The 19,701-nt window shown below is 36.6% G+C and overlaps 1 protein-coding gene across 1 annotated transcript; it reads right to left on the bottom strand.

Annotated features, from left to right (window-relative positions):
- Positions 1 to 218: 218 nt before the first annotated feature.
- On the bottom strand, positions 219 to 761 carry LOC142224961 (uncharacterized). The gene has a single exon (XM_075294738.1). It carries the CDS (start codon positions 759 to 761, stop codon positions 219 to 221), a length of 543 nt encoding a protein of 180 aa, XP_075150853.1.
- Between the last annotated feature and the right edge of the window lie 18,940 nt (positions 762 to 19,701).

Genomic DNA, 19,701 nt, shown 5'->3' with positions numbered 1-19,701 from the left:
ATGTAATAGGTACTTTTAGTTAAATGTGGTATCACAATGGACTGAATAGTCTAAGTGAGCCTGAAATTTAATCGGGCTGCCACTTTAAACTAACCTTAACCTAATCTAGTTAAACGATTTGGAACATTGCAGCAAATTCTCGATGTCAAGTAGTGTGAATCAGTATCTCCATTAATAATTTAGTTAGAAACACAATACCGTACATTAACCGTCTACTTTCAAGAGATTAACATAAGACGACTAGAATATGGAGGCAAATCGTATGAATTATTCCAGCCAAGCCCCCTCAAAGCAAAAATAAGAAACTGCTTCTGTACAGATTCAATACGATCAATAGAAGTACAATAACTCGGTGACCAGATAACACATGCATACTCTAATATCGGTCTAACCAGTGTCGTAAAGAGTCTCTTCGTAAGATAAGGATCAACAAATTCCTTAGACCATCTCTTAATGAAACCCAAAACACCAGTTACCTTATTGACACATCCCTCAATATGGGAACCAAAGTCAAGCCTGGAATCAAAGAATACACATAAATCATTAAAACTAAGCGCATTCTCAAGCCTATAATTCCCAACATAGTACTCAGTCTGTTCACAAACTCTACGAGAAAAAGTCATCTTCTTACACTTCAAAAGATTGAGTAACATACAATTAGAAGTACACCAATCTTCCAACTTGTCAATGTCCTCCTGAAGAAGTAAAGAATCACTAGCATTATCAAATGAAAGAAACAGCTTAACATCATCTGCGTACATCAATATCCTCGACGATATGATAACCGACGGAAGAACGTTCAAAAATAGGTTAAACAGAACCGGTTCTAGGTGGCTGGGGAACGCCAGATGTCACACGTATAAGCATAGATAAACTATCTTTAAATGCAACTCTCTGAGTTCTACCATGCAAGTAGGAATCGATCCAGCGATCCAGTAGACCTACCTCTCATAAAACCATGTTGGCATTCTGATATAATATTAGAAAGGGAGCACGAAATTCGGCTAGTTACCAAAAGTATAACACTTAACTTAGCAATACATCTGTAATTCCCAATGTCAGACCTACTACCTTTCTTGAACAAGGGAATGGCATAACTAATCTTCCATATGTCTGGGTAGCTACCATCCCTCAAAGATAAGTTAAGCAGACGCGTCAAAGGAATATATAAGAGATCCGCACATTCCTTCAGGATGAAAGAATGTATACCATCAGGCCCAGGGTAATAATTTACAGGTAAGGATTTTAATCCGTTAAGAACCTCAGGGAAAATATAGTAAAAGAGGGAATGAAATATGGATAATCCGATCCAACATTCGAACTATCAACATATGACTCCTTAAAATCATCATCATCATTAGAAACTGTGTCCCTATATCTCATAAAACTAGGAAAGGCTCGTGTCCTTCTTTTCGAATTAACGAAATTATAAAAAGTCTTAGGATTGGATTTCAGGGCATAGCACATTCTACTCAAATAACTTTCATAGCAATTCTTGTTGAGTCTGACGAAATTGGATCTAGCAACTGAGTAGTTAAGAAAATCAAAAGATTTGCCACTCAAAAGAAATTTCCTGTACAACTTATTTCTTAAGTTACGAACACGACGAAGTTCCTTCGTAAACCAGGGAGGTCCAAGATCCGATTGTCTATTGGATAAGGGAACGAAAGTCCTCATCAGATCGGCAAAAGTATTATAAAAACCAGAAACCTGATAGACTAAATTATCGCAATCAAATAACCAATCAACACGGATAAGATCACCCTTAAGTCCTAATATGTCATATTTTCTAAAATCCAATTGTATCCTACGAGTATAATTAGAGGACGTGATATCCCGACTATAGGAATCCAAGAAAATACAAAGAGTAGGATGGTAAGTGTCTTCAGGATTTGCGAAGGGTTCCACTCTAGAGACATGAATGTCGGAGACATTACAAAATACCAAGTTAAGCATTTTCCCTGAAGTGTTATGAACGTTATTAATTTGAGACAAAGTAAGATCGGGCAAAATGTCACGGAAAGACGGGTCGACTGGCGGTGACACATTGGCAAGTCGAACCTTTTCTAAGGTGACGACATCAAAAGGAGGCAATCCCTCTCGAAAGAGATTCAAGGAACGAAGAAATGCTTTGTTTATCCTAAAGAAATTAGGATCAGTCGACCCAAGCACGTTGTCGGCTAAGCAAAGCGATTCCTTAAAATGGGCTCAAGGAATTCTTGAAGCTGGAAAAAGGGAACGATCACCGGATGAGCTGCCATCCTCTAAACGGGATCAAAGATCGTTTGCCTCAGTTGCAAAAGACAGCCTTGTGATGGCTATTATTAATAAAGGAGCATTGGACGGTATGATTCCAAGGCAAAAATGGGGGTAAATTGAGAACGCGATGTCTGGTGTCTACTCAGAGGTGCCAAAAAAGTTTCCCGGACCAAGTCCTCGACTTCAAGATGCTGGATGGTATCAAGGACGATATAAGTTAATAACTTTTGCGGACCAGAGGTCTATGGATTGCTTTAAAGCTGCATTGATGCTAATTGGTGAAGTTTGGGAAAGAGCCGCTTTGGAGTTAGTCGATAAAAAAGACATACCGGCTAAACCTAGAGCACATGCATGGATACCGGCAAACCCTCCTGATCCTGAGTCAATACTAGAGAGACTAAAAGAATGTAACCCAGATCTTCCAACCGCCGATTGGAAGGTTGGTCGTTTGGATGAGGTGGATGGACCACGACATGCGGTGTTTATATTAAACATTGAGTCGCTGCCACATCTAGCCCAGACCCAAGCACGTGTAAGTTATGGCTTTCATGATATCCATATGAAGGTATACAAAAGCGATCAGCCAAAGGATTCCGAAACGGACAAGCCTGCGGTAGAGTCAGCAGTGAAAAAATCTCCTAGCGAAGCCGAAGGAGACATAAAACCTGCAGCCTATGGTGAAAATCATATGCGGGAAGTTTCTACCATAGACCAAGGAAGGTATAGACATCTCAAGTGAATTCACAGCGCTGTAGTTTGTCTGCACACCGTAGATGGCTCTTTTTCGTCTGCAATTGAGTGATTTTTTAATTTGGCTTTAATTTGTTTTCTTTCCTTTGTTCTCTCGTTGAAACACCAAATATTGTGAAAGTTTATAAAATACTATTCATCCACACCTTTTTTGTAAAGCAAATTGACTAATTTATACGGTTATTCTCGTTTTCCAAAAATAAATTGAGTCACTTGACTGCGCAATTGAGTGGAATGACTGCGCACTGCAAATAAACCAAACCATGGTGAATTATCAAGGTATGTCTCTATATTTTCTTGGTCTATGTTTCTACAGGCTACAGGATTGTTGCGAGAGTCACCGATATCTGTGAAGAGGAAGCCCTTGATGACTCAATTGAAGCGGCTGATGTGACGGTGGTTGAAAATTTGGATGGTTCTATGGTTCCTCCAGATAAATCTTCACCATTGTAAGGCCGCTTGTGCTGCCTTAAAAGTTCTCCTGATGAAAGGAGACATATATATAGTTCTTATTCAAGAACCATACATATATAACAACAAGATCTGTGAATTAAGCACTCCGGGTTTCAAACTTTTGCATAATACCGGTAACGATATAAATCGAGCATGCATAATTGCTAAAAACGAACTAAACTTGTTTCTGCTTCCTTCATTGAGCAATGCAGACACTGTCGTAGCCAGTCTAGAGATATCCAAATGCAAATATTGGGTATCTTCGGTCTACATGGAACATGATAGGGAAATGCCACCCTGTGCCGTTAAGACCTTAGTTGAGGAGTCACTAAAAACAAAGACAAAACTCATTATGGGATGCGATGCAAATGCACATCATAGTATTTGGGGAAATAGTGATACTAATGCGTACTAACCTGGTAGTTTGCAATAAGGGAGATGCACCAACCTTCGTCACCAGAAACAGGCAAGAGGTTTTGGACGTCACGTTGACCTCTCCGGAACTGAATGATAGGATATCTGAGTGGCAAGTTTTGAGGAAACATAGCTTCTCAGATCATCGCTACATCAGTTTCAGATTGGCTGTTCGTACATCAAAGACCATATTTCCGCCAAATGTTAGGAAAGCTGATTGGAATAAGTATAGGGAATCGTTCAATTTGATGATACCGAAAGTGCCAGAGACAAATATGAGCACTGTACAAGATATCGAACACGCAGTGGAGCGGATTACTAAGGCCTTCAACATGCCACTGAAAGCTGCTTGCCCTAGAGGAAAGCCAAGGGGAAAAAATCGGCCGCCATGGTGGACTACGGAGTTAAGTAATATGAGGAAATCCTGCAGGAAGCTCTTTAACAAAGCAAAGTCCACAAGAGCTCCGGAGGATTGGGACACTTACAAGATGAATCTGAGAGCATATAAACGAGAACTGAAAAGGTCTCAACAAAACTCTTGGGATGATTACTGTAGCAGTATTGAGAATACGTCAGAGGCTTCCAGATTACGGAAGGTACTAGCATCCACCAACACCGCTCCAGGTTTCATTAAAACATCGGAATGAAATTGGACAACGTCCAGTGAGGAGACGTTGGAGGCACTTTTGGACACACACTTCCCTGGAAATCAGACGGTTGAACCATGTTCTGGCGGTGTAACAGAGGCTCAGCGATCATTTCCTATCGAGGAAATTGTGTCGGAATCTAGAATAAAATGGGCTTTAAATAGCTTTGGACCATTCAAATCCCCCGGACCTGATGGAATTACTCCGGCGGAGTTACAGGCAGTGGCTGAAAGAATTATCCCCTGGTTGACGGTGATATATAAACGATGTGTAAACTTTTCTTAGCAGCCAGAAAAGTCGTCTTCATACCTAAAGCAGGAAAAGCTTCTCACTCGAGTGCGAAGGATTTCCGACCAATCAGCTTATCCTCATTCCTACTTAAGACCCTGGAGAGGATGATAGACATGTATCTTAGAACTAGCGTGGATTCAGGTTTGCTCTCGAAACGACAGCTACTGAGACCGCATTGCACGAACTAGTCAGCTTTATTGAAAGCTCACTATCTGTCAAAGAATACACAATCGTGGCGTTTCTAGACATCGAAGGGGCGTTCAATAATGTCCATCCGAGCTCGATATTAAATAATGTCCATCCGAGCTCGATATTAAATGGGCTGACAAGTCTGAATGTTGATCCCGGTATACTTAGGCTGTTAGACGAACTTCTAATAAAGAGACGTATTTCAGCCACACTAGGGCAAGCAAACATACAAAGGTATGTGAACAGAGGCACTCCCCAAGGAGGAGTTCTATCACCTCTTCTTTGGAATGTTGCTATAAACAACCTTCTGGTTTCCCTAGAAAAAGAAATGATAAAAGTGGTGGCATGCGCAGATGATGTGGCGCTAGCAGTCAGGGCAAAATTCCCATCCACAATTAGAGATATTATACAGAGAGCTCTCCGTATGACTCAGAAATGGGCGAAAGATAATGGTCTTGGTGTAAATCCAGCAAAGACAAAACTAGTCATGTACTGCAAAGATCGCAAAACTCCCACGGTTAGGCTCATTTCCTTAAGATGAGTACTATGTTCGGGTTTTCCACCAAAACACTAAATCAAAAGTACGAATATATTTATGAAGACGATTATATTTTGATCAAGTCTTGCCAAATAATGGATTTAAAAAGTCCAAGGAATTGATTGCAATTAATTTTGTATTTCTAATTAATTAAAAAAAGTAACCGTGAAAACAAGCTGGTTTCCAGCTTGAAAACTGAACATAGTACTCAGCTTTAGGGGGTACTGAAATTCCCTTTGGTGAGTGTGCAAAATACCTTGGCGTTATTTTGGACAGGAAGCTGAATTTTAGGCTTAATATTGAAGAGAGGGCGAGAAAATCCACGGTAGCTTTGTACTCGTGCAAAAAGGCAATAGGGAAAAAGTGGGGACTAAAACCAAAAATTGTGCATTGGCTATACACGGCAGTAGTTAGACCTATAATGCTATATGGTATTGTAGTCTGGTGGCCGGCACTTCAGAAACCGACTTGTTTAGATAAAGTTCAGCGTATGGCGAGTTATGTATCTCAGGCGCATTTAGTAAGACAGGAACAGACTCATTCTACTCAAATAACTTTCATAGCAATTCTTGTTGAGTCTGACGAAATTGGATCTAGCAACTGAGTAGTTAAGAAAATCAAAAGATTTGCCACTCAAAAGAAATTTCCTGTACAACTTATTTCTTAAGTTACGAACACGACGAAGTTCCTTCGTAAACCAGGGAGGTCCAAGATCCGATTGTCTATTGGATAAGGGAACGAAAGTCCTCATCAGATCGGCAAAAGTATTATAAAAACCAGAAACCTGATAGACTAAATTATCGCAATCAAATAACCAATCAACACGGATAAGATCACCCTTAAGTCCTAATATGTCATATTTTCTAAAATCCAATTGTATCCTACGAGTATAATTAGAGGACGTGATATCCCGACTATAGGAATCCAAGAAAATACAAAGAGTAGGATGGTAAGTGTCTTCAGGATTTGCGAAGGGTTCCACTCTAGAGACATGAATGTCGGAGACATTACAAAATACCAAGTTAAGCATTTTCCCTGAAGTGTTATGAACGTTATTAATTTGAGACAAAGTAAGATCGGGCAAAATGTCACGGAAAGACGGGTCGACTGGCGGTGACACATTGGCAAGTCGAACCTTTTCTAAGGTGACGACATCAAAAGGAGGCAATCCCTCTCGAAAGAGATTCAAGGAACGAAGAAATGCTTTGTTTATCCTAAAGAAATTAGGATCAGTCGACCCAAGCACGTTGTCGGCTAAGCAAAGCGATTCCTTAAAATGGGCTCAAGGAATTCTTGAAGCTGGAAAAAGGGAACGATCACCGGATGAGCTGCCATCCTCTAAACGGGATCAAAGATCGTTTGCCTCAGTTGCAAAAGACAGCCTTGTGATGGCTATTATTAATAAAGGAGCATTGGACGGTATGATTCCAAGGCAAAAATGGGGGTAAATTGAGAACGCGATGTCTGGTGTCTACTCAGAGGTGCCAAAAAAGTTTCCCGGACCAAGTCCTCGACTTCAAGATGCTGGATGGTATCAAGGACGATATAAGTTAATAACTTTTGCGGACCAGAGGTCTATGGATTGCTTTAAAGCTGCATTGATGCTAATTGGTGAAGTTTGGGAAAGAGCCGCTTTGGAGTTAGTCGATAAAAAAGACATACCGGCTAAACCTAGAGCACATGCATGGATACCGGCAAACCCTCCTGATCCTGAGTCAATACTAGAGAGACTAAAAGAATGTAACCCAGATCTTCCAACCGCCGATTGGAAGGTTGGTCGTTTGGATGAGGTGGATGGACCACGACATGCGGTGTTTATATTAAACATTGAGTCGCTGCCACATCTAGCCCAGACCCAAGCACGTGTAAGTTATGGCTTTCATGATATCCATATGAAGGTATACAAAAGCGATCAGCCAAAGGATTCCGAAACGGACAAGCCTGCGGTAGAGTCAGCAGTGAAAAAATCTCCTAGCGAAGCCGAAGGAGACATAAAACCTGCAGCCTATGGTGAAAATCATATGCGGGAAGTTTCTACCATAGACCAAGGAAGGTATAGACATCTCAAGTGAATTCACAGCGCTGTAGTTTGTCTGCACACCGTAGATGGCTCTTTTTCGTCTGCAATTGAGTGATTTTTTAATTTGGCTTTAATTTGTTTTCTTTCCTTTGTTCTCTCGTTGAAACACCAAATATTGTGAAAGTTTATAAAATACTATTCATCCACACCTTTTTTGTAAAGCAAATTGACTAATTTATACGGTTATTCTCGTTTTCCAAAAATAAATTGAGTCACTTGACTGCGCAATTGAGTGGAATGACTGCGCACTGCAAATAAACCAAACCATGGTGAATTATCAAGGTATGTCTCTATATTTTCTTGGTCTATGTTTCTACAGGCTACAGGATTGTTGCGAGAGTCACCGATATCTGTGAAGAGGAAGCCCTTGATGACTCAATTGAAGCGGCTGATGTGACGGTGGTTGGAACTAGTCAGCTTTATTGAAAGCTCACTATCTGTCAAAGAATACACAATCGTGGCGTTTCTAGACATCGAAGGGGCGTTCAATAATGTCCATCCGAGCTCGATATTAAATAATGTCCATCCGAGCTCGATATTAAATGGGCTGACAAGTCTGAATGTTGATCCCGGTATACTTAGGCTGTTAGACGAACTTCTAATAAAGAGACGTATTTCAGCCACACTAGGGCAAGCAAACATACAAAGGTATGTGAACAGAGGCACTCCCCAAGGAGGAGTTCTATCACCTCTTCTTTGGAATGTTGCTATAAACAACCTTCTGGTTTCCCTAGAAAAAGAAATGATAAAAGTGGTGGCATGCGCAGATGATGTGGCGCTAGCAGTCAGGGCAAAATTCCCATCCACAATTAGAGATATTATACAGAGAGCTCTCCGTATGACTCAGAAATGGGCGAAAGATAATGGTCTTGGTGTAAATCCAGCAAAGACAAAACTAGTCATGTACTGCAAAGATCGCAAAACTCCCACGGTTAGGCTCATTTCCTTAAGATGAGTACTATGTTCGGGTTTTCCACCAAAACACTAAATCAAAAGTACGAATATATTTATGAAGACGATTATATTTTGATCAAGTCTTGCCAAATAATGGATTTAAAAAGTCCAAGGAATTGATTGCAATTAATTTTGTATTTCTAATTAATTAAAAAAAGTAACCGTGAAAACAAGCTGGTTTCCAGCTTGAAAACTGAACATAGTACTCAGCTTTAGGGGGTACTGAAATTCCCTTTGGTGAGTGTGCAAAATACCTTGGCGTTATTTTGGACAGGAAGCTGAATTTTAGGCTTAATATTGAAGAGAGGGCGAGAAAATCCACGGTAGCTTTGTACTCGTGCAAAAAGGCAATAGGGAAAAAGTGGGGACTAAAACCAAAAATTGTGCATTGGCTATACACGGCAGTAGTTAGACCTATAATGCTATATGGTATTGTAGTCTGGTGGCCGGCACTTCAGAAACCGACTTGTTTAGATAAAGTTCAGCGTATGGCGAGTTATGTATCTCAGGCGCATTTAGTAAGACAGGAACAGACTCCCTTAATGTCATGCTACATCTATTGCCTTTAGACATTTTGGCCAAACAGTCAGCTGCAACAACGGCTGTGCGGTTGCGCGAGCTATCGCTGTGGTCGGAAAAAATGTACGGTCATAGTTCGGTCCTCAAAGTAATGCCAGATGTGCCTAACACCCTGGCAAAACCACTTTTCGACAAAAAGTTTGAAACTCTAATTCCCAACAGTGAGGCGTGGTGTACACAGACCCCGGGGAATAAAAGATATATAGATTTCTATACTGATGGCTCCAAATTGAATGGACAAGTGGGGTTCGGAGTATATTCTAAAGATCTGGAAATTCGAATAGCGAAAAGATTACCTAATCACTGTAGTGTTTTTCAGGCTGAAATATTGGCAATAAGAGAGGTGGTGAATTGGCTGAGAAGTAATGTTCCAACAAATATTGGCATTAATATATACTCAGACAGTCAACCTGCAATAAATTCCTCGGACTCTGTGTTCCTTAACTCGAAATCGGCCATAGGCTGCCGCAAATCTCTCAACGAGATGGCTGAGCAGTACAATATTCACCTAATATGGGTGCCTGGCCATAGGAACATACCGGGGAACTGTGAAGCAGATGTGTTAGCAAGGCTGAGAACGCTGTTATGATGGCCTATATTCGATGGGAGAATTGCAAGGGTTGTAACGACACCAAGCAAATATGGCCCCATTTAAACTTAAACCGCACACTAGATATGCTAGTGTTCTCTGCTATAACTGGTCGCTGCCTGATTGGCGAATTTGCAAAAACTATAGGTGCGAAGTATAATGACTATTGTATAAGCTGTCATGATGTGGAGGAAAAGGAATCAATTAAACACCTCTTGTGTAAGTGTCCTGCTTTTTGTGTAAGGCGTAAGCGAATTTTAGGAGCATATAGCTTTAGATTACTGGCTGACTTGGAAAACGTTAACTTAAGCAGTTTGTTAATGTTTTTGGAGCAATCTGGTTGGTTCCACAAAAGTAAATAATAGAGAAGGTTCAGTGGTTAAGACTAGAAGCGCCCATATGTAATAGGTACTTTTAGTTAAATGTGGTATCACAATGGACTGAATAGTCTAAGTGAGCCTGAAATTTAATCGGGCTGCCACTTTAAACTAACCTTAACCTAATCTAGTTAAACGATTTGGAACATTGCAGCAAATTCTCGATGTCAAGTAGTGTGAATCAGTATCTCCATTAATAATTTAGTTAGAAACACAATACCGTACATTAACCGTCTACTTTCAAGAGATTAACATAAGACGACTAGAATATGGAGGCAAATCGTATGAATTATTCCAGCCAAGCCCCCTCAAAGCAAAAATAAGAAACTGCTTCTGTACAGATTCAATACGATCAATAGAAGTACAATAACTCGGTGACCAGATAACACATGCATACTCTAATATCGGTCTAACCAGTGTCGTAAAGAGTCTCTTCGTAAGATAAGGATCAACAAATTCCTTAGACCATCTCTTAATGAAACCCAAAACACCAGTTACCTTATTGACACATCCCTCAATATGGGAACCAAAGTCAAGCCTGGAATCAAAGAATACACATAAATCATTAAAACTAAGCGCATTCTCAAGCCTATAATTCCCAACATAGTACTCAGTCTGTTCACAAACTCTACGAGAAAAAGTCATCTTCTTACACTTCAAAAGATTGAGTAACATACAATTAGAAGTACACCAATCTTCCAACTTGTCAATGTCCTCCTGAAGAAGTAAAGAATCACTAGCATTATCAAATGAAAGAAACAGCTTAACATCATCTGCGTACATCAATATCCTCGACGATATGATAACCGACGGAAGAACGTTCAAAAATAGGTTAAACAGAACCGGTTCTAGGTGGCTGGGGAACGCCAGATGTCACACGTATAAGCATAGATAAACTATCTTTAAATGCAACTCTCTGAGTTCTACCATGCAAGTAGGAATCGATCCAGCGATCCAGTAGACCTACCTCTCATAAAACCATGTTGGCATTCTGATATAATATTAGAAAGGGAGCACGAAATTCGGCTAGTTACCAAAAGTATAACACTTAACTTAGCAATACATCTGTAATTCCCAATGTCAGACCTACTACCTTTCTTGAACAAGGGAATGGCATAACTAATCTTCCATATGTCTGGGTAGCTACCATCCCTCAAAGATAAGTTAAGCAGACGCGTCAAAGGAATATATAAGAGATCCGCACATTCCTTCAGGATGAAAGAATGTATACCATCAGGCCCAGGGTAATAATTTACAGGTAAGGATTTTAATCCGTTAAGAACCTCAGGGAAAATATAGTAAAAGAGGGAATGAAATATGGATAATCCGATCCAACATTCGAACTATCAACATATGACTCCTTAAAATCATCATCATCATTAGAAACTGTGTCCCTATATCTCATAAAACTAGGAAAGGCTCGTGTCCTTCTTTTCGAATTAACGAAATTATAAAAAGTCTTAGGATTGGATTTCAGGGCATAGCACATTCTACTCAAATAACTTTCATAGCAATTCTTGTTGAGTCTGACGAAATTGGATCTAGCAACTGAGTAGTTAAGAAAATCAAAAGATTTGCCACTCAAAAGAAATTTCCTGTACAACTTATTTCTTAAGTTACGAACACGACGAAGTTCCTTCGTAAACCAGGGAGGTCCAAGATCCGATTGTCTATTGGATAAGGGAACGAAAGTCCTCATCAGATCGGCAAAAGTATTATAAAAACCAGAAACCTGATAGACTAAATTATCGCAATCAAATAACCAATCAACACGGATAAGATCACCCTTAAGTCCTAATATGTCATATTTTCTAAAATCCAATTGTATCCTACGAGTATAATTAGAGGACGTGATATCCCGACTATAGGAATCCAAGAAAATACAAAGAGTAGGATGGTAAGTGTCTTCAGGATTTGCGAAGGGTTCCACTCTAGAGACATGAATGTCGGAGACATTACAAAATACCAAGTCAAGCATTTTCCCTGAAGTGTTATGAACGTTATTAATTTGAGACAAAGTAAGATCGGGCAAAATGTCACGGAAAGAGTTGAACCGTTCAAATGTCTGAGGAAGAAGAAAGTTAGAGTCAACACAAGGTGTCCAAGAGATTCTAGGAAGATTAAAATCGCCAAGAACAATCAGAATATCGTCAAGAGAGGAAATTTCATTAACACATCGTAGACGCCGAGTATAACCCAAATACACATCCTGACTAGAATCAGGCTGAATATATAAACATACAAGAAAGAAGGTACGATTACGTATACGAACCTTGACACAAACAAATTCATCCTCATCATCACCTGGAAACAACAGATGAAGGGAATGAGTTATGAACTGCACTATTATACACATCGCACAGTATCTCAGAATTAAGGACATGTGGTTTAAGCCAAGTCTCAGTGAAAACCAAAAAGTAATATGAAGATGTGAAACTACTAACATAAATGTCATTTAATTTCGAGTTAATGCCACGAACATTCTGGTAAAGAATGGATGTGTTAATAATCAGTTTTTTGGAATCGACTGCGGTTCAGTATTAGATCTAATGACCACAGGATCGAAACGTCTAGGTATGTCTCCAGAGATGAACTCTTTTACCAAACCACCAGAAGGCCAAAACTCACGAGTAAGAAGAGTATCAAATAATATCTGTGGAACAGTAATTCTAAATGATGCGATATCCCTTGGGGAGTTAAAATTAAATTTATAGACGTTACAATCACGCTCATTAAATTTAACGCCTTTGGAACGAATGTAAGAAACAATATCAGACTCAGATGTAGCCGGCGAAAGTCTTGAAATGAAAACAGATATACGCGGGGGACCAACAACCAAATTGTGAAGTTGATTGCCGGTACCATTCACATTCAAGCTATCTGGCTCTCGTGGAGAGGGAATATTAATCGGACCAGCTATAGAAGCAGAAGAGTGAGAAGTAATAGGAATTGAAGAAGTCTGTACCTGAACATCTAGAGTAGAGCCAGACGCACCGTTAATAGACGGAGTCTTTGGCGAGGGGACATCAATCGTGTCACGAGGGCTAGGCAATAATGGTGAAGGTGCAATCTGTACAAGAGGTGTAGGAGAAAGAAAAGCGCCAAGCAAGTCACGCGAGCTAACATTCATGTCCGATGGAGCAGAAAAGGATGAAGACTTCTTCCTCTTATATTGAGGGGATGCCATGATATGATCAGGCCATTTTAAATGAGAAAACATCTTCTCGAAATTCCTAAATCTCGTAAGAATAGATGATAAATCATGAGAAATCTGCGAGAACCCTTTTTTAGATTCCCGATACAATCTATAAAAATCAACATCAATCTTCCGCCAATTAATACATGACAAACGTAGTCCACTCGAGACATCAGTAATCTTATAGTAATCTCTTCCATTAAACCCAGCACACTTAAAATGAGATGTACCTTCGCATAACCAACACCCAGAGAAATGGTTGGTTGTAATTCGATAATTACAATGAGGAAATTATGTCAGTAACTTATTTTTTGTTACAAGAACAATGTTTTGATTATTTTCCCCATTATACATTCAACACGACCATAAAAAAGTTCACAGGATCAAAACGAAATTCCCATAACCATTCAATTGGTTACAATAACCAATGCCGATAAATTTGGTTTTATGCTGCATAAAATTGTTGAGCTAACCACCAGCATAGTGAGACTTACATCAATGGAATCAACAAATGGTTGGTACAACCAAAAGTTGAGTATACTAATAGAATCTTAGTTCAATTATAGGACGGACGTAAGGTAGTTGTTGCAACAAATAAATATTTATATCAACATCGACATGGTAAATGGTATGACGCTACAACATTTGCAAAACGGGGAACAACATTCACTTGATAATAGTCCGCAATACATTGAATAAAGTTTATCCCATAGAAAAGAAGTAGCCTTCAGGTAAGTATCGCTCCGATTTATAAAAAAGGAATATTACAAAAGTTTCCATAAAAATTGCAGGCTTCATACACCAACAAACACAAATACTTTTTACGGCAAGCGAGCTTTTTTATTGTATTAAGAATACAGGAAGAGTCTAAGTCGATCTGTATTTATATCTAGAGGCTTAAGGAAGAAATTTCTGGCAAGTATAGAATGAATCAGGTTCTGTAGTTTGACCACATAATTGCGACCTAATAACCATCTGTCATTGGTATACAAACATTACCTATAAAAAATTGTAAATTGATCTCACATATATGTAGATCAAAAACCTTTTTTGTTAGCACCTTTTGTATTTATTTTCGTAGTTTATTATGATTGTAAATCTTGTAATAAATTAATAAAATCTCAATATAATCTGCCCTTTCATTTGATATTGGAATTTGGTTAGGATAATAGTAAAGAAAATCGAGGGCGGTTGCACCAACAAACAAAACAATTAATATGAAATTGCGACAACCAATGCAAAGTTGATCCAACATACTACCATGTAGCTACAATTGCCAAATGTTAGTTGTGCTGACAGATATCATTGATAGTTGATGGAACCACCTGCTTCGGTTGGCAAATAATTCGGTTGAGGCAACGAACAAGATATAAAACGTTCATTCACATTTGATACCTTGCAATTAATAAAACTACACTCTATTTTAACAAGCGCCTAAAAGTAAACTTCAAAAATCTTATAAAATTCAAAATACTATTATCTTATATTCTAAAATTATGCTTCAAATGATGTATGTAATACGCGACAGTATAACAAATCAGATATATCCCAATAAACACAGGATGAGCGTTTTTCAAATGCAACAACTTTTCAGTTTGAGGGTAAATATAATTTTCAACATAAATTCAACTTGACTTGAAATAGCTCATCTTCAATACATCTTCAAATTGTTTGCGAATTACTTCCAATTTGCCAAAATGTTGACGAAATCTTTGAAAAGGTGTTGAAGATAATATGAGAACACTTTGACAAAATACTACCCTAAAATGCAACGAAAAAACCATGTGGTTTTCAATACTTATTTGCGCAACGAAGTTCGTGGTCAATTGCAAGAAATTAAAAAAATGGAAAATTTTAGACAAATAACCAAATAGTTTATAAAAATAGGTAAGTGAAAATAAAAAATGAAATAAGACTTTAAGGAAGTCACTAAATGTATATCTCTTTGCAGAAAACTAAAATTATGGATTCTACGTTCTTGAAAACATTAAAAAGCTGACCGATGAAAAATGGTGGACAATTAACTGGAACTGCTGTGACGGTTGCATTTATATTTAATTTACACTTCCATGATTTCTTTATTTTTATTTATATTTTTTTTGCGGCTGTTGTTGTCTTGTTGTACAACTTGTTTTGACATGACTTTTGTCCAACGAGAGTGGCAACTCATAGTGACACAACAGAGGTGTATTTTTTTATAATTTGACAACCGAACAGGGTGAAATTTAACGAAGGTAGGTCAACCATGCGGTTAGAGCGTCTTGATCAGTTCATTCCAATTGAACAGCGACAAGGTGAACGTGTGAGAAGAGGTGTCTCATAAAATTAAAGTTAACTTAGTGATTTTAGTGAATTAGATAAGAGATCTCCATTATACTTTTTACCAGAAATTTATAAATTTTCTGTTTATAGGAAAAGGGGTAAGAATAATCTTATTATTTAGATTTTGTTTATTATATAAGATTAAAACTTGTGGTATTTAAATCACACGTGAGTTTCATTTAATATAATATCCAGTGAAAATACATGATATATGCTTCCATTCCGAAATTAATTTCAATTAAATAAATTCTGTTTTATTTTCGTTTTTTTTTTAATTCCATTTACAAATTAGGTTCAAGCCTATGTTAAAATCATGTATAACTCACGTGTTACCACAAGCTTTTCTTTTGTATTTCGGTCTGAGTAGAAAACTATATTACATTTCATCTATCTGTTAAATTGTTTAAAATCAACAAAGTAAGGCTTAATACACATTGAAATGTTGTGCATGATGATGAAATATGTAATTTTCTATAAAACCAAATCGAAATGCTACAAAAAATAAATTTATTTTTACAATGTTCTGATTTGGCCATTATCCTTGTCCATCTATACAGGCCAAGGCCCCTTTATGTATATATATATACTGTACAAAACAGAATCTCAAGTAACCTCAGAGCACGTGCGGCATCTATGTTTGATTACTGGGAACTCATATACACATGTTTGGTGTCCAGGTCACCCTGTTCCATTGTACCCACGTGGTAATACCGTTTCACTAAGGTAATAACGTGTATGTAGAATCCTTGCAAGTTTGCCATTGCTATGTTTGAATTATTCAATGTGAAATTTTCTACGAAATCTCGAAATGTGCTGCGTGTGCCATAATAACACTAAATCACATGACCTATCCTAACCTAATATTGATCATGTTCAATTGGTTACCATTAAAAATAATTATTAACTAACATATACTAATCTCATTGACCAAAAGAAAAGACAACAGTAATTAAAATATTAATTAAAAATAATTTGGCTAAGACTAAGAAATAATTACAAAATTCTACAAACAAAAAAATATTAAAATTCACAAATATGAACAAAATTATCTAATATAATCAAAAGTATTCAAATTTTACCGTTAATAAAAACGAAACTTAAAATTCCATAAAAGAATTACATATTCAAACTTAGAACTAAATATTGAACCATATATGCTATATATTGGATTAAAAACAGAATAAGAAAAAAATACTAAATACCTAAAATAATTTTTCATATTACAATTATACTGACTACAATTAAAAATGTATTAATATCATGCATTCATGTAATATCATGCAATTAAATAATCAATTTATTACATAAAACACTCTTTCATATATATAATTATTATTGTTGCCAATTTTAAAGAAATTAAAAGTAATATCATCATAAAATAACTAATTTTTCTTTATATTGCATAATTCAAATTTTCTTAGAGAATAATCTTCCCTTTATTCTTTGACGAAATTTGTTATTATTTTTTTTTTGTAAATAATTATTTAAATCTTTATAAATGGCAATAATATCAACATTTGAAAAATCTTTAAAAACAGCAACAATGAAATAATTTAAAAATCTGTAAAAAAAGGAAAAATCAACAAAACAAAATTATAAAAAAATATATATATGTGTATACATATATACTTGTACGGAAACATTTAAAAACAAAAATTTCATATGTAATCTGAATACAAAATCAAATAACAAAAAAATATATATCTATATGTTACCATAATTGTTTATTATTTTGTATAAATATAAAAAGAATTGTTATATATGTATATATTTAATGTAATTCATTACTGTTATTATTTTTAAGAATTATTATTACAAAAATTCAAAAAAAAAAAATATATATATATATTGATATGTAAAAAAACTAAAAGCTAAACTAATATGTGTTAAATAATTAATAACAAGGCAGAATATGTAACGGCTAGCTAATTTTAAATAGCTATATTAATAATAGGGGTATTTTCAAATATATATAACCGGCGAAGAAAATACCAAGGATGACATTTATTGTCATATGGGGAGGGCAGCCGCTAGGTATAATAACAGCTTGTACCCATGGATTCGAAATCCGTTGGCAAAATTCAAAAAGCATTAACTGTTCACCCGTTCCAGTAATATAGCATAATTATGTCAAATACGACACACCGCCTCTGGACCAGCTGATATACACCTACATAAATATTACACATACTATCATACACAAGTATGGTCAGGGCTGTAAAAGCGTAATTGCTATTTACATGTCCCTAATTATATTTGTGTGTTTCCATCTCTGGTCAGAGAAAACAATATGGTACATCAAAAAACTTTAAATGTACGACCCAAAAGCGGAAAAGAACCACCCCATCCGACGAGCTAAGCTGTGCCCTAACATCTCCGTACCATATCCGCTAAGGGGGTTGTCACACTGCTTCAAATAGTTTATAATAATTGGTACGTCAATATGAAAAATTAAATCAACTCTTTAGAGAAGTCACTAAATTTGCAGAAAACTAAAATCTTTAGATGCTACATTCTTGCAAACATTAAGAAGCTGACCAATGAAAAATGAGTGGCCTATCGACAAGAAAAAGTTTCCAGAAACATTACAAGTGCAACCAATTAAAATTGTTAAAAACAACAAATTGTTGAAATCAACAACTTCTGGATGAAAATGTGCATCACATCGTCAGTTTAATTCATATGCTATTATCAGTTTAAAATGGATATTTTGTGTATTCCTTCTGCTGGAAATCAATTCTAACACGCGGTCCAGTACGTTCCTATTTTCAAATTGAAATCGAATTATCAACTAATAATGTTTAAGATATTTAAAGTTTTGTTGTTTGTTTCTTTTTTTTTCTTATTTGTTGATATGTTTAATAAGATCATTATTTATCAATTGGTATTGTAGTGTATTATGTAGTGTATTATTATATATTTTATTTTGATGAAAATGAATAAATTATACAAAATTCATAGAATTTTGGCTTTGACTTTCAATTTGAAGTGGGGATATCATTCATACAAATTTAGGTTGAAAAGTATTTGCAACGATGTTAATTTTGAATTTGACTCGCATCGAAAATTGTTTGACGAATTATTGAGTAGCGATGCATTTCAATTTGAGGATAACACTTGAGATATTATTGCTAATGTGTTGAATTTCACTATTGAGGGTAATGTCTGTTTTTTGTTGAGAACACGATTTTCTTAAATTTCTCAACTTGAATATTACCCTAATCCTTTGAAAAATTGTTGAAATTTAGCATTTTTCAAACGTTCGTGTTTATTGGGATTGTTATCAAAGCAAGCAAGCAATAATAATGCAGTGTAAACAAAGTATAACTCACTGGGAGACTGAAGAATAAATCACTAAAAAAACAGCGAAAATCGCACACAAGCACAAAGAACTCGATTTATCTCGAATAGGTAATGATTCACACTATTGAAATGCACAAATATAAATGCGTGTCACTCAACCAATCACTAGAGAAAATATATATTTCTTACAATATTAACGAGCGCGCAAAATAAAAAAAAAAAAAATTTTAAGGCTGAACCAGGGTTACCTTTCGTAATAACGACGATCCTACCAAAAAGTGTGCCGGGGTTAAGGGAGATAAATCATATGGGTCTTCGCTTGCTGGACTTAGGGGTCGAGAATTGAGGCAAGCTTCAATTCTGATCAATACAATACTGGTTAGAATTGACAATTCTTGAAATGTAAAATAGATTTGAGATTTAACACCAGCCTCCCATAACCCGCCCATATGTGAAGCCCCGGGAGGTATGCAGTCCTACTCTAAATTCTGATGGAAGTTATCGTGAGTGGCACCCTCCTTGAGTGACTTCATGAATTCTAAGGGTGTGAAGTTAAAGTTGTTTTAGCGAAGACACAAACCACTTTACAAATTTTGAAAATTTTAACTTTTGTTGCGAATTTAAGACTTTTTGGTAAGAAATTAAATTACACATATCTTAAACACAAATACGTGTATTCTTAACATAATTTTGAGCAAAAAGTTATTTGAGTAATCTAGATGTCATTCAAAAAATATGGAAAAAGGAATTTTTCATTCAG

This window comes from Haematobia irritans, chromosome 2 (genome assembly GCF_050003625.1).
Source record: "Haematobia irritans isolate KBUSLIRL chromosome 2, ASM5000362v1, whole genome shotgun sequence".
Lineage (NCBI taxonomy): Eukaryota > Metazoa > Arthropoda > Insecta > Diptera > Muscidae > Haematobia > Haematobia irritans.
Note: the sequence above shows the minus strand (reverse complement) of the source record. Positions and strands in the feature narration are given on the sequence as shown.